The sequence below is a fragment of the Crotalus tigris genome, unplaced genomic scaffold (genome assembly GCF_016545835.1).
Source record: "Crotalus tigris isolate CLP2741 ecotype Arizona unplaced genomic scaffold, ASM1654583v1 scf7180000019363.1367679, whole genome shotgun sequence".
In the NCBI taxonomy this organism is placed as follows: Eukaryota; Metazoa; Chordata; class Lepidosauria; order Squamata; family Viperidae; genus Crotalus; species Crotalus tigris.
In genome coordinates this window covers 553,579-579,322 of record NW_024097499.1, presented here as the reverse complement: position 1 = coordinate 579,322, position 25,744 = coordinate 553,579, and the positions used below count along the sequence as shown (strand labels likewise).

Here is a 25,744-nt window from a genome sequence, read left to right as displayed (position 1 = left end):
GGCAATTATTTCAGTGGATTTTTTAAAAAATATATTTACCATTGCTCAGGTTTTAGCCGTGAATTAGTTTCTGACCAATTTCGTATATGACTCTTATTTACCTTTGCCTTCTCCTTTCCCCTACTCCTTCCTTCTTTGCTCTCTCTGTTTCTGTCCCATTCTCTTCTTCACACACAGCAATCTTACGGTAATCTGGGCAGGCCTATCTGGCTCCAGGTAGCTGAGTCAGCTTACAGATTCACTTTGGGCTCAATTGCTGGAGGTAAGTAACATGTGACTGTGAATGTTTCAAGACAGGACTGTTGTAATATTATCTGGCTAGTGTAGTTGTAGATCTGTTGAGACAGAGTTGGTTGTTCTCCCAGGTTGGTAAAAGTATAAATAGCAATAGCATTTAGACTTATATACCGCTTCACAGTGCTTTACAGCCTTCTCTAAGCAATTTATAGAGTCAGCATATTTCCCTCAACAATCTGGGTCCTCATTTTAGTAACCTTGGAAGGATGGAAAGCTGAATCAACCTTGAGCTGGTCAGGATCGAACTCCAGGATGTGCAATGCAGAGTTTGCCTGCAATACCGCATTCTAACCACTGCGCCACTACTGCTCTAAACGGAAGTCTAAATTGTTCTTTCTTTCGTTTCCTTTCTTTCTTTTTTAATGTATCAAGACTGTTGCTTTAGTAGATCTGGCTCCTGACTGTTTTTGAAGCCAAACTTGTGAAATGACTTAAGGAATCTTCTCAGGTGCAGTTTCAGACTCATTTTTAAATTAAATTTTGGTAGAACTGCTACTCGATTTTCAAAGGGAAAACATGGCATCTTAATCTCTTATTATAAAAAAGTATTTGTGATAGTTATGACACAGATAATAAGAGAAGTGGAAACATCCTGGAAATTTAGTGACATCATTTCAATCCCCATTATAGGTACAAAAGGCCCCAAATCTTCAAAAAGAGTGATTTATGTATTTATTTATTCAATTTATATGCCACCCATCTCACTATCTGAAGTAATTCTGAGTGATTTATGGAGCTTACAGACTTACAAATGTAAAAGCATTAAAATTAGCAACAATTAAATGAAGACTAAAGATCAAAAGCATGAAGAGTACAGGCATGGGCTTTTTTATCTATCACTCCACCAATCTCCTCCAGCAAAAACCACCCCTCCCAATGGGGCCCCAAGCCAACTTGGAAGCCAGGTTTAAGGCCTCTCCTGAAAGGTCAAAAGGGTGATTGTGGATCTCACCTCCAGTGACAAGACGTTCCAGATTTGGGATACTTGTTCAAAGATGTACAAATATACCACTTAAACTTTTCCTTCTGTTCAATCGTATCTGATTCTCAGAGAGTGCCTGGACAAGTCCCTGTAGTTTTCTTGGCAAGGTTTTTTTTTTTTTTCAGAAGTAGTTTGCCATTGCCTCATTGAGAGAAAGCGATTAGTCCAAGATAATCCAGTTGGCTTTGTGACTAGGGCGGGAATAGAACTCAAGGTCTCCTGGTTTCTAGGCTGATGTCTTAACCACTACACCAAACTGGGTTTCTAATTTTTTAGAAAGTAAGAAATGTGATCAAATACTTGTCCTTCTTCAGGACATAAAGCCAGAGTTTCCATCTGCTCTTCCCTCCCACTTTTTCCTTTTATATTTGTATTATTAGTAAGAGCAAACAACCAAAACCCATTAAGGCTAGTGCAATAAATTAATATATGCATTACGGTTATTTAAAAAAAACCTTAGGGGAAAAACAGAAATAAAAAGAAGGAAGAAAAAAGGAATCCATATAATATTAACATCAAATGACTTCCATCTGACCTGAGAATTTTTCTCCAAAACAGAAATGTCTCCATACAAAATTAGAAAATAGAAGCAAATTCTTTTCTCTGCCATGTCACAAGTTTAAGAAATAAAGCTTAATTTGGTCTGAGATATGGCACCTGAACCTCATTTTAATGTCAGACCTCAGCAGCAACATATAATAGAAAACGTGAATATTTACCTGAATCTAAAATGTTTAGGATTATAGTTCAGAAGCAGATTTCAGAAACAGCCAGTTCACCTTCTGCTCTCCTAAACGTTCCCTGTTTTTTCCCCCTTGGATTTTCTTCTTGGTTCAGAAGAACCTCCCATAACCGGATGCTCTCCAGAGATTTTTGGGGTGTTGGGATTTGTAGTTTTAAAGAACTGGACACTAGGTGGAGAAAGGCTGGCATAATTACAGTTACCTAAGGTCATAGGTGAGTATCAGCGGTGACCTATTTTTGTGGGCGTGCACAATGAGAAATCAAAGTATTAAGTCCTTTTTTTGGTTGTTCTTCTCAGCTGTGGGAGCTACTGCTGTGTATCCTATTGACTTGGTAAAGACTCGCATGCAGAACCAGCGCTCCACTGGCTCGGTGGTAGGAGAGCTGATGTACAAAAACAGCTTCGATTGTTTTAAGAAGGTTTTGCGCTATGAAGGCTTTTTTGGCCTTTACAGAGGTAAGGGAGCAATGGGCGTGCTTCAAATTTGCCTGCAGGGGATTTGAAGGGTATCATGGTCCTCATCTTGTATGCTCTAAATTCGGAAGACCTTGTCTCCTGAAATGAGGAGAGCTCCCACTGGGCTGCGAGGTAGCTCAGTGTCTATGCTGAAGTTAGGAGATGAGCCTATAGTTGGAATGGAGCAATAGATGCCACCTATTTTAATGGGCTCAGTCCTTTTGCAAAGATTGCAAATCACTGAGCGGCCGTGACATTTGTATACAGCAGTGATGGTGAACCTTTTAGAGACCCAGTGCCCAAAAACTGGCCCCGTCCCCCACCCCACCTGCCTACAGGGCCAGTCACCGCCTTCAGGGCCTGCTGCAGATCGCCCAGGCAGCCCAGCAGCACCATGGCGACCATGCCCTCTGCCCGCGCCCCGCAGCATCAACTGTGTGCAATGAGGCATGAGGGCAGAGTCTTGTCTACGCTGCCTGGCTGCCATGTCTTTGGCTGCGCTGCTCCATGTGGGCCACACTTGGGGGCGACTCTCCTCCAGGGGGGCTGCTGGTGAGGGGATCGTGGGGGGAGGTGAGGCTGGGGCAACGGCACGTGTGCCCACAGAGACAGCTCCGAGTGCTGCCTCTGGCACGCATACCATAGGTTCGCCACCACTGATATACACCCTCATCACTAAACAACTGTAGAAACTGATTTATGAGTGGATGGGAGCATGAGCAATATAGCTTTTTTTTTTTTTTTGGCCAAGTGTCCTCTATTTGTAAAAAGTTTCTTTTTTGCAAAGTACACATTATAGAATGTTAGTCAGCGGTGGCCCAAAAAATCAAATGGAGTCTGGTCCCACATTTTATTAAAAGGCATTTTGTGTGTGTGTGTGTGTTTGTGTGTGTGTGTGTGTGCTACAACTCATTTCCTCAGATGTCCTCTCAAATGATGACATGAACTCATAAAAACCTTATGACTTTTAATACATTGTATTGGTCTGTGAAGGTACTGTAGCAAACGTGCAAAGTTCCAAAACGTAATAGGTTTTGCTCATGGAAGATGCTTCCTGTCTCTTCCTATTTACAGTCCCAAATTGGACAAAATAACTTCATGTGAGCAGATCTCTGCTGATTTGGAGCTTTCCCAACCCCCCAATCTCTCATTGTTCAGGGTAGCAAAGGGATGCCAGGGATTGTATATAATGGCTTCTGGTTCCCAGGATTCAAGCCCCCACTATTGTCACCTGATGAATTAGTTACAGGAAAGGACGTTGTCTGGTTGTGTTTATAATGCTGCTTTGTTCAAGCATCTTCAGACTCACTGTGGTTCCTGTCTATTTCCGAGCCAAAAAAACCCCCATGATTTGATGGGAATTAATGAAGTCTCCAAATAATTGATTGCCAATTGGTCAAACTAACAAGGAGTCTTTTTGTGTTGAGAAGAGGATCGTAATGTATACTGAGAACATATTGCAAAAACAGTTTGGGAATCCTCTGGCAGCAGTGCAGTTGATTTCAGCAGGAATTGATGGTCATGAAAATAGATTATCAAACTGCTCACCTACAAACAATAGACTTGCAATATGTAGTACAGTGAGAATTAAAAAAAAGTCATATCAACATATTTGTGAAGATAATTGTCCATGGAAATTCTTCATGTGGAAGTGAATGGATTAGTGTTGAAAAACCAAATGTTTGTGCTATCTATGTAGGTCTAGGTACAGTGATTGTGAAAAATCTTTTTTTATTTATGCAGGGTTACTTCCACAGCTGATCGGTGTTGCTCCAGAAAAAGCCATAAAGCTTACAGTAAGTCTGTTAAAGATCAACCAAACCCCTTTCCCCTTTTCTTTTCAGAAAGATTTATGGTATATATACACATTTATTCAGAAGTTTAATTCATTGGGGCTTACACTTCTGCAATACACATGCAGAAATTTCCCAAATATTGTCATCTATCTTTGAAAGGAATTGCTTTTGATTTTCAGGTCTTCTTAATGTATTAAATTGCAAGTGAAAACTATGGGAAGTGAAAATTATGGGAAGTGGCATAATAGTATAAAATGTATGTTTTTTTTAATTAGGTCAATGACTTTGTCAGAGATAAATTCACAGAGAGAGATGGTTCCATTCCACTGCTCGCAGAGATCTTTGCAGGAGGCTGTGTAAGTACTACCGTTGTAGAAAGGATACCGCTGTCTGCTCTCTGTTTGTATTACAGTGACAGTTTAATTCAATTATTAATTAAGTCAAGGGAAGAACTGCTAGAGTTTCAAGGTGAGAATGTACCAATCAGCATTTCCTATTGATGCTACAATTATGCTTAAATAGGATAGGTTCTAGTCCAGGGGTGTCAAACTGCTGGCCCGTGGGCCAGACGTGTCACATGGAAGCTGCACCCACCCCATTGCCGGCAATGGCAAAACCGGCCAGATACGTTGCACGGAGTCATGTGACGTCACAAGTTTGACATGCCTGTTCTAGTCATTCATGGACTATTTTTATGCAACAGAGTTAATACTGCTTCAGCCATCGTGCATTTGCTATAATAAATACTACTTGCTTTCAAAAGGTAGTAAGTCTGGCTAGCTAGTGCCTGCAGGAAATCTGAAAATGCTTTCTATTGTAGAGTAATATTGTAATGCACTCTACATAGGGCTGCCCTTGGAGAGTATTTAGAAGTTTCAACCAGTACAGAATGTAGCAGTGTGAGCAGTTATGTGTGCTCCTAGGATAGTACATATTATACTTCTACCCTGCAAGCCTCGTGGGTTGCCAGTTTGCTTCCAAGTCCAATTCAAGGTGCTGATTTTAACTTTTAACGTCCTTCATGGACAGGACTGTGTCATCTGAGGGACGCCAGCCCACTAGATCCAGAAAAGAGGGACATGCTGCAGTTACCATCTGCCAGGGTCCTAGCTTTGTTGGGTCCCAGATGGCAGACCTTCTTTGCTGTGGCACCTGTTTTATGAAACATTCTTCACCCCACCCTACCCCAGACATTAGATGGGCTTCATCACGTTTAATGTTCTGGAAGTCCCTCAAGACCTGGTTAGGTTATCAAGAGTCCCAGGAACCATAGACTTGTTTAGATGAGTCCCTTATTGAAGTAGCTATACTCACCCTCCCACTCTACATATATTTAGTTTTAATCATCTCCATTTTTAATGGTGATTTTTCTATTCTTTTTTAATTTTAATTTTAATTTTATTCAAATACAAATAATACAAACATAATACATATAAGTCTAAATAAAAAACAGTATAAAAATACAAATATTACAGTGCACCCACCCCTGTGGAGACCATTTTTATTACTTATATTCCTTCTCATATAACAACTAACAATATATAATATATTTCAATTGTGCCCTTATCCCCTCCAAAACAGCATATATTCTTGCGCAGGTTTATTCCCTTTGCCTTCCACCAAGACTGTTTTTATAAAATCATCCCATATTTCATTATAATTATTTACTTTAATCATCCCTTTTTTAAATTTAATTTCTGTTAATTTATCATTTGTTGCCATATTCCTTATTTCATTATACCACTCATTTCTTTGAATAACCCAATTCCATCTCCAATATTTAACCATCACTAATCTAGCTGCCATTATCAAATTTACAATCATTTCCTTTTTTGTTTCATTTATATCTTGTTTTTCCACCAGTAGCAGTAATGCAATCCTCGGTGACACATCTAAATTTACCTTCAAAAGTTCTCTAATTTCCTTAAACACCATGTCCCATATTTTTTGTGCGCTATCACAATCCCACCACATATGTTTATATGTTTCAATCTCTTTCTCGCACCTCCAGCAAATATTTGTATATTTAACATCTATTTGATTTAATTTACGTGGTGTTAGGTACCACCTCCATATCACTTTATATCCATTTTCCTTAACTCTAACTGACATATTCTTATATATTCTTCTGTTCCAAATATTTTTCCAATCTTTATTGTTTATTTCTCCTAAATCTGTTTCCCAGATTAATTTTCAACTTTTTGCCTGATCTTCTGGTTTAGTTAATATTTTGTATATTTCCCCAATTCTTCCTTTACCTATATATTCTTCATTTTCCTCACTTTCTTTTATAATCATTTCAAATTTTGTTAACTGTCTATCTTTCACCTCGAATTTTTCTTCCATTTTTATCCATTTCTCTAACTGTATTAAATTCAACCAATTTAATTTAATATCTGATACATTTTTAATTGTATTATATTCTTTGATTTTTCTATTCTTAATGTGTGTATATATGTATTCTTTTTTACTTACTGTAGATTGCCCAGAGTCACTTCTTATGAGATGGGCGGCTACATAAATTTGATTAATAAATAAATTTGATTAATAAATAAACATGGGGTATGGATAACAGCTATATTTATACAGCTTTTACTGCAGAAAGAAGATTAATTGAAGCATCTGTTCAAGTACATGTTTGGTTTCCAGGGTTTATTTTCTCAAGAAGAAATTGACAGTTTTATTGTCAACCTGGAACATGCGCTGACTTTTATGTCCTCTGGGTCTTTCCCATTACCCCACTAAAATCTGGGTAGTTGAGAGAATCACAAAGGTTAGAGACTTTTGTCTGAATATATCACTATTAACTCCATGATTGTTCTACAATTAAGACAAACTGGACAAATAATTAGAATCAAATCAGATTATAGCTTGACCTCAACATTCTACAACTTTTGAAGATATGTAATTAAAGCAGATTAAATGATCGGCAGGTTGTAGACCACACACATATAGACAAACACATATGCATGATTTAAAATACTGCATAAAGCAATCTCTTTCTCTGAGTAGTTGGGGAAAGTATACAAATAGGCCACTGCTAATAGTGAGACTTTCATTTCTATAACCTACAACAATTTTTTTTTTTGGCTGAGCAGTAATTTGTACCATAGCAATTAATGTGCAAATGAGAATGGTTTTATGATGGCAGATTTCAAAAGGAGCAGCAACAACAAAAAGTGATTTAAACCAAAAGAAATACAGTAGTACAAAATAAACATTAAAACCCTAGGAACCTTCTTACGTTAATATTAACATATTTGAAGTACATATCCTTTTCTGTAATAATAGGGAGTGAAAATATTTGATGCCATGTTTTTAGCCTTTAACTTTTTTTAGTCATGCTTTCCCTGACAGATGTTCTTGAGGAGCAGCCACAAACAACTATTGGTGAAAGATTTTCTAAGTTGGATGGGAAAGACTTTTAAACATACATACGTAACTCAGTCCTACTGAAATCTGTAGGAAATGCAAGTATTTTGGTTTATCGTGGTTTTTATCATTTATCAGTAACTTTTCCAGTGGGACAAGATTTTCCCAGCAGGTTGCAGAACATTTTAACATCAGCCGTGAACTTTATCTGGCATTTATTTCTTCAAATGTACATTACAAACGTGCCCAGCCTTTGCTTGTTATTTGAAATATTTGGTGGGACTGTATCCTACACAATTGCTAAGTACAACCTCTGTATCTTTAAAAACCTGGATAGTGGTTGTCAAACGTGTCCTCTTTCATCCCCACAGAATGAAATAATTAATTGGTGACATGGATGTGTTGCCCCTTCCAAGTATCTTAGAGATAGTAACTCATTGAGGGTTTCATGTAGCCACTGTATTAACTTCTACTTGAGCAGGATGGACTTATACTGCTTTGGCTTGTTATCTAAATTTTGGATGAGAAAGCTGTTGACTTTTGCCAGCTGCAAATTCAAGAAGACAGCCTTGAAGTAACACTGCTTTTTGTTTTTCCTGATTATGAGTGGCAGTTCTGTTGATACTTCAGTCTTTTAATTGTCCACTTGTAAATCTAAATTGGGGGAAAGAGAACAAGCAAGCTGTCTTTCATTACTATGAGAGAATCTCCATCTGTTCTGGAAGGCCCATTGAACGTCTCTGCCATATATGCCGGAATCCTTTCCATGCTGCAGATAAAAGTCTTTCCAAGCTCAGCACATCTGCTAACCCTTGCCCCTTTTGTAATTCTGCTCTAACAACTGGGCGCATTGCTGAGGGTAATGGGGGAAGGGAAGGTCTGCTGGGGTTGTGTGAAGAAATCTGTGCAGTTAAAAGCAGTGTAATTTGTATGGAAATATATGCACATTTAAATTAGACTGGGTTCATATTTAAAAAAACAGCTTAAAGATGTTTTCAGGTATGCATTCATTAGGATATTTCCCCCCCTGCTGTGCCTTGTGTTCAGTCACAAATGTTAGCAATTTCATTTTTTGTAATGAAATCTGATAATCAAGGCTCCTAAGTTAATATCATTTTGTACCACAATATAATTCACACTTAGCAAAGCCTGTATTAAGCATGTTCTCCATTCCTTCCACCATAATTTGCCATAATTTGCAGACCTGGGAATGGATTGTAAATCCAGCAAAAAAGTTTAAGATATTTCTTAGTTCTCTCTCCCTTTAGCAGATATGCTGAGCTTGGAAAACATGAAGGAACATCTTCCCTGTTACCAGTTTAATGTTCTCTCCTGGCACTCAAATGGCAGAAGTGAGAAATCAAAAAGTTGCAATAGATAGATGATATCTATCTATATCTATATATCATATATGCATCTATCTCTCTATCTCTCTATCTATCTATCTATCTATCTATCTATCTATCTATCTATCTATCTATCTGTCTGTCTATCTGTCTATCTATATCTATGACCTATATATCTATCTATATCTATATATCTATAATCTATAATCTATATCTATATATCTATATAATCTATATCTAGATAGACAGAGAGTCAGACAGACAGAGAGATAGATAGAGAGATAGAGAGATAGATAAGAGATAGATAGATAGATAGATAGATAGATAGATAGATAGATAGATAGACAGACGTGTGTGTGTGTGTGTATACGCATACTTGATCTATAGCTGGTAATAGACAAAGTTGGGCAGGGTATCCTACTTTATATTAAAAAAATGCTCTGCAAGGATATATACCTATGTTTACATGTATCTATGTGCAGTATGCAGTTTACTTATTCATAAAAGCATTAATTACCATATTATAGCAGCTAATGGGATGATCATCACTAAAAAAAACACAGCTAAAACACATATAAGGTTATATTCAATGGGTTCACTTAAGCTAAAACATAATGTGTTTTTTTAAAAAAATTGGTTTAGTACCATGGGTGAAGGGGCGGGCAAGGGAAGATTTTTTAAAACATTAAAAAAAAAATTGCTGAGTTTCGAATTTCGGAAAGCCTCACAAGACATGCAGACAAGTAGCTGCAAAGATTTTTGCCTATTCCAAACAACTTGACTCTGCCCTGAAATGTTTCCTTGTCCCTTTTTTTACTTGAGCCTCTAAAAAAGAGAGAGGGACTTCAGGGCTTGGGGGAGACAGTGGATATAAAAGCCTTGGCTTTGCCCGGGCAGAGACTGTCGAGCACCTAGAAGCCTTGGAAGGAAGTCTGTATTAAGGGGTTGCTTCCTGTGCAGGGAAAATATGTTATCCTGGGATGGTCTGTGCTGAACAGCAGCAGCAGCAGAGGAGCGACTGGGAACAGGCCCCCCACTGTCCACCCTCCTGTCTCTTGTGGCTGGTGCCTCGGGGGTGGAATTGGAAAGGGCAAGAGGTCTCCTGTTGCAGGGTCACTGCTGCGTTTCCTTCAGCCTCTGGCATGTCGAGAAGTGTCTATGGTGGATCTCAGGCGGCATCTCCTCTCATAACCTTTGCTGTCAGTTCCAGTTCTTTGTCATTTGTTCCTCATGGAGACTTTATTTTTCACGACACGGAGGTTAACTAAGGAAGGCCGGATTGTTCATATGCCTGAGCGGTATGAATAACCTCCATTCAGAACTGAGTTTGTCATGTGCAGCCTGAAAAGTTGTCTGTCAAGTTTAGGAGTTGTGTTTCATGTGAAAATAGTGAGGTTTAGGCTAGGCATAGGATAGAGAAAGTCCCATTTGAAAGCGCTGGTTTATTTCTGAAGTTATTTACTTCATACTTGCTTTCTATTACAGACCTCAAGCAGAGGCTATAGACTTCCTAGGCAGTTTTTAATTCAAGCATTGGCAGGAGCCATGTCTTATCACGCTGAGACCAATATGGCATATTATTCCAGTGCCCATAGTGTGAATAATATAGACTAGCAACAGTTTAAACGGATGACTGTCCATTTATACAGGCCAGCTCTTATTCCTGCTGGACCAGGGGATATGGGGAGGACAGAAAAATTACAGAATATTTTTAGGAAGGAAAAATAATTTTTTTAAAAAAACAAGAAAGAGGCAAAACCCCCAAAATAAAACACAAAGTAAATAGGCAGGAATTTACAGGCCTCGCAGAATTAAATAAGGCTGTATTTATTAGGTAAGAATTTTCAGTTCATTAATTTTACATAACTAAGCATCTTGTTTTAAAAACTGCAGGTCATTGTTAAAATGTGTTAATCTACGTATATGTATATATGCATGTATTAAGAATATATGTATAAATAAAATGACAATAATCAGAGGTAAAGAATTACAGTAATTTCTGTCTGATCAGTGAAAGATTCTTATTGAACAGATCCTAGTTCTACAAAAGTGCCATTTGTTTTGCCTCTCGAACAATCTTCAATGTAAAGAAGTTGAGAAATGTTTTCAATCAGAACAGAAAAATGCTTACTAATTGTGGCCATCTAGAACACCACAAGTTTTAAGCTGGTGAATACATTTCAGAAAATAACAAAAGGCTCTATTAAAGCCTTTCTGTTTTGCCAGAAGTGAGTCTTATCAAGGGAGAGCCTAAACATATCTCATCCTGGTCTGTTTCTGTGCTTCTGTCATATTAAATCTTCCTGTAAAATTTGAAATGCAGCTTTGTGGGCGTCTTGGCTCAAAATGCACAACTTATGAGGAATAGCTCATGCAGCAACATCTTGCAAAGGATAATGCTTTGTTCTACTAATGAAATATTAAAAAAACCTTGACAGCTGTTAAATTTGTGTCATGTACAGACTAAAAAAATTGGTAAAGTGTGTTTGTTTCTGTCTGTATCTACCCCTCCTCCCCACACATACAGACATTTCTGTTTTTTATTGTAACAGATGTGATGATGGAGATGCACCCATTATTCACTATTAAACAGTGAATTTCCAGGGAAAATGGTAAAAAGCTTCACTGGCAAACCTAAGAGCCATGCCACTTATTTAAAATAACAAAATGTCATCTTGATTCAGCTCATCATTAGCTATCAAGTGGATTGGTTAGATACTGGGGAAAAAGTCAAGCTACACTTTTACCATCTTCATCTTCCATCTGTCATGACAACTACAGAACAGGCAATGTTGGTAGATCAGTTTTGCAGTGAAGCCTGCTGTGATACCTTCTTCCGTGCCATGGGTTCCAGAGGGTTGAGGAAACCTCCATGACAGATTTGGAAAAGTCCAAAGCAAGTCCACTCATATGACCTTGGATGATGTCTGAGAGAGATGAGTGTGCTTTAAATATGACAAATAACCATCCGATATTTTGAAGCACTGTATCAAGAATTTGGTATGTTCTGGAGATGGTTTTTGTGTCCAGCTCCAGAAGGACAGAAAGTTGACATTGGGCTATTCTGCAAGTGGTGGGGCAAGGTTAGGATGCAGTAGTGCAAACTAACTCTGCCCAAAGCCAAGAAGTTCGATCCTGAACGGCTAAAGTTTAACTCAGCCTTCCATTCTTCTGAGATCAGTAAAATGAGGACCTAGTATGCTGACACTATAAACCGCTTAGAGAGGGCTGTAAAGCACTGGGAAGCAGTATATAAGTCTAAGTGCTATTGCTATTCTCCTTTGTGGTGAGTGGTATTAGCACAGAGGTGGGATACTGAAATATCAAAATCTCACTTAGCGATTGTGTGCTTGCTCAACACTAGCTGTGATTGCTTCTGCATCCTTGTTTCCTGGCACTAAAAGAGAAGTTGGCATTATCTAGCAAACTGCCCACTGGAATAGCTGGTAAGCCACATATCTAATGTTTCCCCTCTTCCCCACTCCAGGCAAGAGAGTCTGCTGCATGTAGAGCCCTCAGGCTTGGCTTGCTACCCTTATTAAGCCTGTGATCCAGCCGATATACTGCTGCTTACTCCCTGCCTCGGGCTTATCTTCAATATTATATGTATACCTGCTGGCTGGAGAACGAAAGCCCACACGCCTTAAAATTGACAAGATGTTCAAAGAATTTTTAGAAGAAGGATAAAATTTACCCCACAATTGTTTTTGTTAGCTGTTGTTTCTGATTGTGATAGTAAAGAGACTATATTAATGTTAAATTTAATCACAGCGGCCAGGTTGTTAGTAGGGCAATGTTGGAAGAAGGAATCTTTGCCTACTTTGCAAGAGTGGTTTCTTAAAGTTTCTTATTTGGCGGAAATGGCAAAGATTTCAGCTTTCTTGAAAGATCAACCGCAAGAGAAGTACTTCCTGGTATGGAAAAAATGGATAGATTTCATACAATATAAGTTGGATATAAAAATATTATTTGGTTTTTGAATAACTTATATTTAAAATTTAAGATATTGTACAGACATTTTTTTATTTTTTTTATTTTTCTTGTTTATATGATTTTTTCTTTTTCTGTTTCTTTTTTTCTTTCTTGTATTTTATTATATATTGTTGTTAACTATTTTATAATTTGTTTAATTAATGTATTTAGATTTGCTTATGGTTTATATGTGTCTTAAGATTTTTAAAAAATTTTTTAATTAAGCCTGTATTCAGCTCTGGGAAGGTCGGGGGAGGGTAGGGGAGGGTTGGGAGGGTTTGGGGAAGGGAATTGTTTTGTAAAACTTAAAAAATTTCAATTAAAAAAAAAGAAAAAAAAGAGGAGGAGTAAAGAAGATAAAGAAGGATAATAATACTACAGCCATACATAATATATACTTCTAGGTTGTTTCTCTCCTTGATTAGTTTCCATCCATTGCTTCGTGTTCTGCCTTCAGGTGCTTTGGACAATAAGTTCATGATGTGTTTATAGTTAGCTGCTGGCCATGACTCTGATCCTTGTACCATTATATTTGCTTTGTGTATGCTCCACCTTGTGATGTCCATGCATTGTTTTGGTTATTTTCATGTATTAGCAATGAAGTAGTAATTGGATTAACATCAGTTGATAAGTTGTTCTCCCAATTCATAAATGTTTGCAAGGCTAAAAAAAAAAAAAAAAATTGACAAGATGGAGAAACACCGTTACAGATTGAAAAAACTCCCACTAATGCAATTCATATCGTTCTAGTTACTGTTAATTTAATTTATAATGTGGTGACCAATTTAGCTTTTGCAATTTTATCAGCTTGTTGCACTGTTGATTTGGGATAAATCAGCTGGAATAACTAAATCGTGTAAATGCTGCTGCAGGTTAATGGAACCAATTCTTTAAAATAAAAACACAGGGATCTGAGATGTAGATGGATTTTTTTTTCCTTTCCTATTTGTCCTGCAAAATTAGCCTGATTCTGAATTATAGACTCTCATCCAAGTTAACAAGGTACACAATATTCCTAGCCACTTCCTCCTAGTGTATTTGACAGAATCCGTTGCATCTAAAAGCTCGGGCTTGGCTGCTTGGTGGGCAGTAGCTGACCTTGGGAAGAAGCTGAGCTGAGCTGAACTGCCTTTCTTACGGTTTTGCAGGCAGGAGGTTCACAAGTCATCTTCACGAACCCACTGGAGATTGTCAAGATTCGCTTGCAGGTAGCAGGAGAAATCACCACTGGACCCAGAGTTAGCGCCCTCACCGTTCTGAAGGACTTGGGGCTTTTTGGTCTGTATAAGGTATATTCTTTATTGGTTTTGCTTTTTCACTCTCTTATCATATGCCAGAGAGCCTGTTGACAGAAAGAAACAATTCTCTCTCTCTCCCCCCCCCCGCAAAGAAACCTTCATATGTGATGGGGTATAGGGCAGTGATTTTAGAGACCGAGTGCCCAAAACCTGCTCCCCCACCCTTGTCCTGCCTGCTCTGCCCCCACCCCGCCCCCACCCACCTGCAGGGCTACTTACCGCCTCCATGGCCTGCCACAGACCACCTAGGTGGCCCAGCAGTGCCATGGCGGCCATGCCCTCCGCCCATGCCCCACAGCATCAACTGCACATGATGGGGCACGAGGGCAGAGTCTTGTCCCCACTGCCCAGCTGCCATGTCCTTGGCTGCGCTGCTCCGCGTGGGCTGTGCTTTGGGGTGACTCTCCTCCGGGGGGAGCTGCTGGTGAGGAGGGGGCTGCAGGGGGAGGTGGGGCTGGGGTGATGGCATGCGTGCCCACAGAGAGGTTTCACACGTGCCGTAGGTTCGCCACCACTGGTATAGGGGAATCTTTTCACATTTGAAAAATATTCTCTTTGGGCACAGGGGTCCATTGCCAAAAATGAGAGAGAAAAAATCCACCTATACAGGTACTCCTCAACTTACGATTTTTTCAGCCTCAGCCTATCCCCTGAGGCACCATATGCTCCAAATAACAACCACATAACAACCACAACAGGGAGAATTGGGATTACGTGGCCAGCTCGCTTAATGACCACAATGCCGAAGGACCATAATTCTGGGCTCGATTGTGGTCGTAAGTTGAGGACTACTTGAATATTGGTGGCCAAAGCTTTTGTGGAAAGTCATCTCTGCTTTATTCCGTGTGCACTTTCACCCAAAGTTACAGGGATAAAATACTGTAGACCTGCTGAATATTGGCACTGCTTTGCTGCTTTCCATTTCTGGGTGGGGAAGAAGGGAGAAAAGAAAGAAAGACTCTTTTTGCTTTTCTTTTATATTTGTTGTGCAGCCCTAAATTATTTGAACATTTCTATTGTAGCTGTGCTGTCTCTATTGTTGCATTCGCAGCGGGCTACTCTCTTTGTCTTAATATGACGACAGGAAAATGGTAGTAGAATTTAGCAAGATTCCAATCTTTTAGGAGTTATGTGGTGGGATTTGTCTAGAATGGATTTTGTTAAAAAAGAAAAAATAGCCAGACCCAAGATGCCCTGCTCTTTCGGAAGATGCTAGTCAAGATTCTTTCCCTGCAGGTCTGCTTATTTCCATCATTGTAAATAAGAGGTAATGGAGCAAAAGCTATTCGTTTTCTTACACTGGGTGAGGTATTCCTTTGCCCTTCACCAGGGCAAGGGGCTAATATGTAAATTCAACAGATAGTAGCAGCTATGGTGCTCTTATAAAATAGAATTCGTTGGTTCTATATAAAATAGAACCTCACATTAGTTCATGGCTTTGTGACAAGAGCACAGGAACATTGCACAGCCACTTCCCTTTCAACTTAAAATTCACGCAGAGACTCTTCTTTTCTTAAGGGCAATTTCAAGCAAGATTTCATTGCAGTTTGCTTTTTTTTTTTTTTTAAGGCAAAGAATGTGAATAATTCCTGTTTTGCTTATCTGAAATGAGGGTTGCACAGATTCCCAGATGTGCAGCCTACCCCTATCAATAAAGGAGAATATTTGTAGCTCAGGATTGAAATGAGGGGTCCTTGATGTTCTCTTAGCTTGTTTTCTTGCAGACATTTCATTACCCAAATTAGATAATATCATCACTACACTTGATGATGTTACCTAGTTTTAGGTAATGAAATGTCTGCAACAAAACAACCAAGCTCAGAGAGCACCAAGGACCGCTCAGCCTACCCCTTTCTTAATTGACTTAATGGATTTTGAAGAGGACAGATATGGCCATAGATTAAAAAAAAAAACAACAATATGTATTGGCCCAAGCCATCCATAGTTCCTGCTTTGCAGATCTTTCTCCACCAGTTGAGTTTTGGATTGACTCTAGTGCATCAGAAGAATAATACACAATCAATGTACATGGATGGGATGCGGGTGGTGGTAATTGGAAGATCTCAAGCAGAGTTTTCATCCCAAATGTCCCTGTGTCAAACAGAGCCCATGTTTGGGATGAATGAATGTGGCAAAAGGTAGCCTCTATCTGGCCTATATTGTCCTCCAATTGGTCTTAAAATGGAATTGTTCTTCTCTCATCTTCTATTTCCACCCAACAAATGACCGAAGATCCTTGAGATCTGCCATCTCAGAATACCCTTAAAAATTCTTTTAGCCAAGAAGGTATTCCCGTTCCTTGCCTTGTTTCAACACAATCGAAGCACAAAGCCTTTTGGGGGAGGGGGAGGGTGTACCATTTTTCTATCTTAGTTGTTTGGAACTTTCTTAGTTCCGCAGGAGGAGATTTAAGATTATTGGGTTGGTTTGTTGTGTCACAAAATCATTTTTGCCCAACACATTCTAGGCACTATAATAATTTGCACTTCCCATATCCACTGTGTGCCCTGTTGCCTTGTGATCAGAGGCAGTGAGAATTCCTCCTGTATGCGTGACTGATTCATTCTTTGTTTCTCTTTTCCACATGACAGGGAGCGAAGGCATGTTTTCTCCGAGACATTCCCTTTTCTGCAATCTATTTTCCTGTCTATGCGCATTGTAAACTGATGCTTGCAGATGAAAATGGCCATGTGGGAGGGCTTAATCTTCTTACAGCTGGTGCTATTGCAGGTAACTTTGTTGAGTAATTGGCAAATAAGTCCACCCCACCCCCTGCATTCAAATTCTTGGCAACATTTAGTATTCATTAGACCACGTATAGGAAGCTAATATACTATTGTGTTTAACTTAATCCAAATTTGATCACCTTTATCCCTGGTGGGAAGTAGCCTAATTTTGATGATGGCTAATTACATTTGCATAATGTGGATAAACAGCTTAATGCAGCTCAGCAACATGTAGTCAAATTGGGTTGGTGGGTTGGCTGGGACTTGTCCTTGTTTCAAAGCTCTCAGCTTGGGTGACTGTTTTTCAAGGCAGTAAGAATAATCTATGGTCTTTTCCTACGTTTGGAACAAAACTCTTAATTTTGGCAGGGTATACAAAATGAAAGGCCCAATTTAGGCAGTTACAGTTCGGTTTTGGGAAGCTGTGCTCATATTGGTTGGAAGGGGAAACTTAAAATATGTCTATAAAAGAGGAAAGGAAATTAGTCCTTGATCTTGGTGTGGGGAAAAAAAGACATTTATCTATTTGAAGTTTCTCCTCTCCATTCCACTGGCGGCTCTCATTTAGGCGCATTGCCACTCAGTTAGGAACAATATATTAAGCCAGTTCTTGTTGATCATGTGAGGTCCCCTAAGTTTCATATATGGTTACCTAGCAACCTCCTCCTCTCTAAGCCTGTGTGCATACAGCACTCAAACTGATTGAGAGCAAGTGGGGACTGACATTTGCTTGTAGGAATTGTTCTTTAGAATTGGTGCAATCTACTGTGTTGCCAGATTTGTAGTAAGAAATATTCAGAGTGGGGGTGGGGGAGAAGAAATGTGGCCCAAACATTTTTTTGGCTCATCCTTGTCGAATACAGGTAGTCCTCAACTTATGACCTCAACTGAGTTCAAATTTTCTCTTGCTAAGTGTGACATTTGTTAAGCGAGTTTTGCCCCATATATATATACATATACATATATATGTAGGTCTTTGGTTGTTCGGGTTTTCTCCCGCATAAAATTGGAAGTGTCTTGGCGACGTCCCGACGAAGTCCCACTCGTCATCTTTAGGCTGGTGTTTTCAGCTACGTGCTTCGTGTATATATATATATATATGTGTATATATATATATATACTGTGTATATATATATATACTGTGTGTGTATATATGTGTGTGTGTGTGTGTGTGTGTGTGTGTGTGTGTGTGTATATATATATATATATATTTGTTTTCTGAGGTTTTCACGGGTGTTTGTATGTAGGTCTTTGATTATTCGGGTTTTCTCCCGTGTCAAATTGGAAGTGTCTTGGCAACGTCCCGACGAAGTCCCACTCGTCATCTTCAGGCTGATGTTTTCAGCTACGTGCTTCGTGTATATATATATATATGTGTGTATGTATATATATATACTGTGTATATATATATATACTGTGTGTGTATATATATATATATGTATGTATGTGTGTGTGTGTATTTGTTTTCTGAGGTTTTCACGGGTGTTTGTATGTAGGTCTTTGGTTATTCGGGTTTTCTTCCGCGTCAAATTGGAAGTGTCTTGGAGACGTTTCGATGAAGTCTCATTCGTCATCTTCAGGCTGGTGTCTTCGGCTTCGTGCTCCTAGGATGTCACCACCACACCACGCAAAAAGCAAACCCAAAGCTACACCGATGATGAGGCACGACCACAAACCAGAAGCCAGACCACAGCTGCATCATTAGCCACTTTAAACCCCTCCAATCCATACATGAAGCAAACTGACACCCTCCATGAAGATGAGGCACGACCACGAATGCGAAGCCAAAAAATAGAAAGGCAGCCCAAAATCTTAAACCCCTCTGCAACTCAGACTAACCTGAGCACAACCAAACAGAACACTCCCCCAGCCAATCAGAGCACAGCCAACCCCCCAGCCAATCAGAGCACAGCCAACCCCCCAGCCAATCAGAGCACAGCCACACCCCTAACCAATCAGAACACACCTCCACCCAATCAGAACACAGCAAGCTCCCACCCAATCAGTTCATACCCCCACTGGCAGTTAAAAGGAAGAAACAGCTAAGACCACACATTGCTGCTCGAAGCATGAAGCTGAAAACACCAGCCTGAAGATGACGAATGGGACTTCATCGAAACGTCGCCAAGACACTTCCAATTTTACGCGGGAGAAAACCCGAACAACCAAAGACCTACATACAAACACCCGCGAAAACCTCAGAAAACAAATATATAGCCACAATTGTTAAATGAATCACTGCCATTGTTAAGTTAGTGATGTGGTTGTTAAGTGAATCTGGCTCCCCCATTGACTTTGCTTGTCCGAAGGTCACAAAAGGGGATCACATGACTCCAGGACACTGCAACCGTCATAAGAATGAGTCAATCGTTAAGCATCTGAATTTTGATCACATGACCATGGGGATGCTGCAACAACTGTAAATGTGAAAAATGGTCATAAGTCACTTTTTTCCAATGATGTAATTTTGAATGGCCATTAAGTGAACTGTTGTAAGTCAAGGACTACCTGTACAGTGCTATTTAAAACCCATCATTCTTGGACGAAGTTATGGGGAGCTCCTCTTTTGTCACAGTTCTGAATGAAACTCTGAAGCTGTTCTTCTAAAAGTTCAATACTTCTCCTGGAGGTATTTCTATGTACTATTTCTCACTTCTAGTAGTACTTAGACTCAGCTGAAGCCCATTTCTCCCCAAGGTGTGCCTGCTGCTTCCTTGGTGACTCCTGCTGATGTCATCAAGACGAGACTGCAAGTGGCTGCTCGTGCTGGTCAGACAACATACAGTGGAGTCATTGATTGTTTTGCAAAGATACTTCGGGAAGAAGGACCGTCTGCTTTTTGGAAGGGAGCTGCAGGCAAGAAAAAGATTTCACATTCTCATCAGTAGAGAACTCATCTGTATTAATGAATGGTATTAAAATTGTGAGAGTACTGGATGCAGCCTTGCAGCTGTTTCCCCCTTTGGCAACTTTAGATCAATCTTCATATCTTTATCAGTACATTGAATGTATAGCCTCATTGGTGGGAGTGAGGACAACAAGGTGATGATTTACAGGAGAGATTAGAGATTCTAGTTTTCATAGAACACCATGAACAGATTTTTCTTTAGTTGTGCTTGTGACATGCTGATTGATTAGTACTGATTTTACTATTACTAGATAACGTTGGATGTCATATTAATTAAGGAATTAATACATCTACCTACCTCAGCAGAGGATTAAAACCCACAAAAAAACCCCACAACCCAGAAAATAGAAACCTTATAAAATTATGGGACTTGTATTAATCCGCACAGACCGAACAACAAATCTATCAACAGGATTAATCTCCTGACTCCAATGCCCACAGGCACAGCCCGGTCTTTAATGCCCATGACTTGAATAACTCTGAGTAAAGTCTCCCAATCCAGGAATAAGCGTAACTGGTACAGACAACCTGCTCAAAGACCCTACAGCTATCACCTGTTCTTTGAACAGGAACTGGGAGTCCTTCTGGAATCCCAAACTGTGCACCAATTTTGTCTGGAGGAGGGCTATCCCCATCAGACATAAAAATGGAAAATCACAGGATTTGGAAGGCCTTAAAACCCACAGCAATGCCATATTGCCAAGGTTAAGCTGAAAACCTTTCTTCTCCATCCTAACCTCCGCAGTCTCCGGATACTGGAACAGAACCTCAATAGCATCACCTAGTTTGCCTGGGGCAAAGATGCATAGTTGGGTATCATCAACATTTTATTTATTTATTTAGAAAAATATATGTTCAGTTATCTTATACAAAGCTAGAAGTGAGCATACTGATGACTTTTTTGCTGTTTCAATGGATCACTTTCCCCAGGGACTTTATAGAGAGGAAATAAGAAAAGAATAGTTCCCGAGAATAGTACCTGCCCTATGTAATAGCCTTTCTCTGGAGATGTAGACAACCCAATTCTACTGGCCTTTCAGTAGCCCATGGAAATTTGACTCTAAAGAGAAGAAGTCGAATGTATGTCATACTCTATTGCTTGTTTATAATATAGAGAAATGTTTACAGGGACACAAGAGGCTCGGGACAAGAATGTGGTTGAATTTTTGTAACAGCTTATATTGTGTTGTTGGCTGGGAGCCCAAATGATTTGCACTGTATGTTAGATAGAAGCAAGGCAGAATATGTCTCTGTGAATTAATGCATCACAAACCAAAGTAGTTGGGTTTGACATGGGAGATGATCTGAACAATTGCAAAGCATATATAAGTGGCAACCCCACCCTCCAAATCTAGAGCAAGTAGAAGAGTTTATTTTTATATATTTTTTTTTCCAAAAAGAGAAATGGGATGGAGAATTTTTCAGATGTACAGATGTATGTAAAAATAGTGGCTGATGTGCTGATGTGTGATCTGTTGCAAAGAAAGTGTTTTGCAAGAAGAAATGAAATGACTTTTTTTATGAACATTTTGTTTTATAGAAGGGAGGATCGGAGATCAGGAGAATGTAAAGCAACTTGAGTGCAGTGGGTAGGGGTATAAACAAGCAGTGGTAAAAATGAATGGGTGCTTGATGAATGTGGATTAAATAAAAAGGTGAATGACCAGTTTAAAAAGAAGTATGTTGAGGTGACCTGGTTATACAGAGAACATTAAAAAAAAGTTGCATGTCAAACAAATATGAGAAGGAAAAGTGAAATCATGGGTGGATAGAGTTGTGATTCTTAGGAGAAAGGGAGAAGTGAGAAATTTAAAGGACAAAAAGTGCATGAAGTGGTTTATGGACACGGTGACAGCAATTGTGGTTTCAAGGACAGAAAACTATGGAGTGGTATTTGTGAATGGTGGTCGTGTAAATTAAATTTAGATTTTCTCCCCTCTCATCTGTTATATTTATTTTGCTTGTTATTTCTTGTTCTTTCTACGCTCTCCATAACAGTGCTTATGAGAGGGGAATAATGTTTTCGGTATATTTTATGTGTGTTACATTGAACTCTTCCTTTTCAACAGCCCGAGTGTTCAGATCCTCACCCCAGTTTGGTGTTACTTTAGTGACTTACGAACTTCTGCAGCGCTGGCTCTATGTGGATTTTGGAGGCATGTAAGTATAAATGATCATCTAAATTTTAAACGAGGTTGACTTATGTACCAGCCCATTACATTTTTTTTTTGCTGATGAAAATCCATAAATTGTATAATATTTCTGCCTTTCTTTGTTTTTATAAGTACAAAAAATATCAGGTAAAAGCAATTTGTATCAGAGGGAGCTTTCCCATTCGTAGAAAGCAGCACCCGTATCGAAGAGTATACAATTAAAGTTTCATGAAATGGTTTTATGAGAATGGGGCCATAGTATGGCAGATCAGCTGGTTCAAACGGGACTGGATTGGATAGGATTTCAAGTCAAACTTTGTCCACAGTGTCTGTGAAGTACAACTGTAAAATGACAATGGTTGAAGAACTTCCATCCTCAAATTCACTAATTGTACAGTGCTACTGGAAGTTAAATAGAATCTTTACAAAAATGGATAAATAGCAAGGTAATAAATAGAGTAACTACTACCCAGTGTACTTTCTAATCACAGGAAATGGTTAAGGCTATTTACATCCAGCACTAAATTCACACCCCAAAAACCTTGCAGGACAAGCTACTGTATATAAAGAAGGAAGCAAATCCCACACTCACTCACACTGATGATGTTACCTAGTTGGGTATTGAGACATCTGCAAGCAAACAAGCTCAGAGAGCACCAAGGACTCCATAAAATAAAAATGTTTTTATTCCTATTTTGCGCAAAAGACATAAAATAAGAATTCCAGGCAGCCTGATATTGCAGAAAAGAAAAGGAAATTGATTGAAGTTTGCTTATTTTATTCCTGCTTTTCTTGCCTGGGTTACTAAAAGGGAGACCAGCATTCTCCTGATGGGACCTACTAAGGTGTTGTACATTGATAGGAGGGTAAAAGTTCCTTCCACTCAAGAAAGAGCTTTTTTTCAAGTCCCAGGCAGTTTGGGCTTGGTTTAGAAAAGATGACTGTCTGGGATGACGAGTAGACTTCCACATCTTGTGTGGAATGTCCGAAGGTGGATGATTTTTTTTTTAATTACCAAGTTGGATACTAATCAAATATAGCAGTCACTGCACAGCCCTCATTTTAATGCACATGCATGTCTCTGTGTGCGTGCAAACACACAGATAAGTTAAAGCCGCAGGCTATAGTTAAGGAGAAACAGGATTAAACCCAGAAAATAGTGATCAGAAGTATGTTAGATAGAAGCCAAAGTATATGCTTTATAATATAGATTTAGGATTGCCAAAACTCTTTTAGCCACCCTCTGCGGCCTTGTTAACCATCTGTTCAAAACAGTGCTTCTTGGAAAAAAGAAACACTTTTTAACATGTGGCCAGATCATACATAGATTAGCATGGCTATGAATTTCCTAAGGGAAGAATCACCTGGCCCTGGATGGACTTACACCTTAGCCCCAATAGTCGCTATGTAAGAGGATGGTGATAAGCATGTGATCAGGTACATACCTGGTGAACAAGCCATAAGCATAAAACTTAGCAGTGACAAAAAATGGATTCAAATGATTGAATCTAAGTCATGGTTATTTAGCTATATACAGTATTTGTGAGCCAAGCCCGTTGTTGTCAGTGAACCAGGATTAAAGCAGAACATGCTGTAACACAGTTATGCTAACAGTAGCTGAATGTGGCTAATGTTTGCTTGTTTGTCTCTTACTAGCAAGCCCTATGGCTCAGAACCACATCCCAAGTCTCGAATCTCAGGCCTTCCTCCCGTTAATCCTGATCACCTTGGTGGGTATCGGCTTGCCACAGCTACTTTTGCGGGAATTGAAAACAAATTTGGGCTTTCTCTTCCAAAATTTCGAGCAGCGAGTGCCACTCCTGTGCAAACCAAAGCAGCAGCTTGAATCCTGAGCTGACTTTTCCAGCAGGCAAAAGCGGCCGCAGACGACAAATCCAAGAACAGTCCTTGGCTCTCCAGCCAGCTGCATGACATTTTACTGAACAGAGAAAGAACACTGAATCATTGCTTCTTTCTATACAAAGATACAATTGTTGTTCGCCCACAGGAGATTGATTGGGGCTTTATGATCAAGTCATTGATCTTTTCTCCTCTTCTGATGGCTTGAATTAGTAACCAGGGCTTTGGCTTTGCACAGCTTGCACTCCATGTTACTGTACATATTGTACATCTTTGTACAGAGACATAATTATGGCATTGAAATTGCAGTTGCATTTCTAGAAACAGATATTGCAGTTCTAAATAGTTTGAAATGTACAGACTGTTTTGAAAGTGTTTTACTAAAAATCATGTGACAATAAAATGTATTTAAAACCAGAGCCCCGTAGTGTCTTTTCCTTGATACTGAATCTTTAAGAGACTAAGTTTTAAAGAAGATAAAATTAACCTATCAACGTTGCTCCTCAATAATGTTCTAATACTCTGGTGTTTAGGGTTTTTTTTAAAAAAACTTCCTTATATGCGTATGTGTACAATTTTAAAAAAACCCAAAGAAGCTGAAGAATTAGTAATGTCTCTGGCCTCCCCATTATAGACTGAGGGGAAAAAATGCAGCATGTTTTTAAGACCCGGAAATGGGGTCTTATTGTTTTGCCAGTAATTAAGTGAATGCAAGGAGAGCTACTTAATGATAAAGCCATGGTAATATGCAAGGGCAACAGAATTTCAGGCAAGGCACCCATGTGACTATTTCCTTCTTAACTGGCAGCTTATCTACAAAGGAACTCTGCTATACAACCATAAGCTCCTATATGCATATATAGCTTTCAAAAAATAGTGAACATTAGAATAGAAAGTGCTAGATATAAAATGCAAGACTTTCTTAGAATCGGGTTCTCTATCTTTGGGAGATCAATACCAAGGTAATGAACCATCAACAGTTCAATAGAGCTGGTTAAAATCTATACTCACTCAGATGCCTGATCCAGACCTCAGGCAGATGTGATAAACCCATCAAAATAGAAACACCATTTCCAACAACCAATTAATAGATACCTCCAAGGAAACTTCCAATTACCACCAACTGCCCTCAAGTCCAGGTCTTGCACAAACTGTAAGGCCACTGCCTCCCCCCACTTCTGAATTGTTACACTAAGGAAGCCTCATAGGGAAATGAGGCAAAAATGTCTGCAAAAACCTCAAACACTTCCCAACGGCTGGAGAACCTGGTTACCAATATGTGCAACAAAGCTGATCCATCACTATTCCAAGACATCCATATGAATGGAAGACTCTTTACAAAATCATTTTTAAAATATGTGTCCGCTATAGACAATATTTTGTATCTATGCGGATCATTTTAAAGGCGCCATCTGAACAAGACCATCCTGTGTCCTACTCTGACGTAAGCAACTTTTTAAAACGACACTGATGACTGCAGAGTGCCTCATGATGCCATGATGGGAGAAATAGGATTGAAATATTCAGCCTTCTATATATAGTGGCAAATAAGGGAAGAATTTTAGGGGTCAAAATCCACTAAAAAAATTGGTTTGGGCTTATCTGCAAATGGGCATATCTGCGAGTATGCATAGTAGGTTGTTCCCTTAGCTTCTTTAAAGCACCATATATGTCTTATATACTTGCAGATACTCTGATCTGTAGATAAGCAGATCCTCAAACTTTTTAACCAAATACCATGAAAAATGCACCAACTGCTGATAAGCCAATTGTGAAAATTAAATCATAGAAAAGCTTCGAGGGTAGGCTTACCCACTTTTTCATAATACTGTA

The 25,744-nt window shown here is 39.2% G+C and overlaps 1 protein-coding gene across 1 annotated transcript in view; it reads left to right on the top strand.

The window, feature by feature from the left end:
* The window catches only part of SLC25A12 (solute carrier family 25 member 12), a 56,489-nt gene extending 32,159 nt beyond the window's left edge, over positions 1 to 24,330 (top strand). Inside the window, exons 10-18 of the mRNA XM_039361776.1 lie at positions 178 to 262; positions 2,322 to 2,480; positions 4,224 to 4,276; positions 4,552 to 4,632; positions 14,115 to 14,255; positions 16,856 to 16,994; positions 19,688 to 19,846; positions 21,968 to 22,058; positions 23,708 to 24,330. Coding sequence (XP_039217710.1) covers positions 178 to 262; positions 2,322 to 2,480; positions 4,224 to 4,276; positions 4,552 to 4,632; positions 14,115 to 14,255; positions 16,856 to 16,994; positions 19,688 to 19,846; positions 21,968 to 22,058; positions 23,708 to 23,897 — 1,098 coding nt within the window. The 3' untranslated portion in view covers positions 23,898 to 24,330. The remainder of the gene's footprint in view (positions 1 to 177; positions 263 to 2,321; positions 2,481 to 4,223; positions 4,277 to 4,551; positions 4,633 to 14,114; positions 14,256 to 16,855; positions 16,995 to 19,687; positions 19,847 to 21,967; positions 22,059 to 23,707) is intronic.
* Positions 24,331 to 25,744: the final 1,414 nt, after the last annotated feature.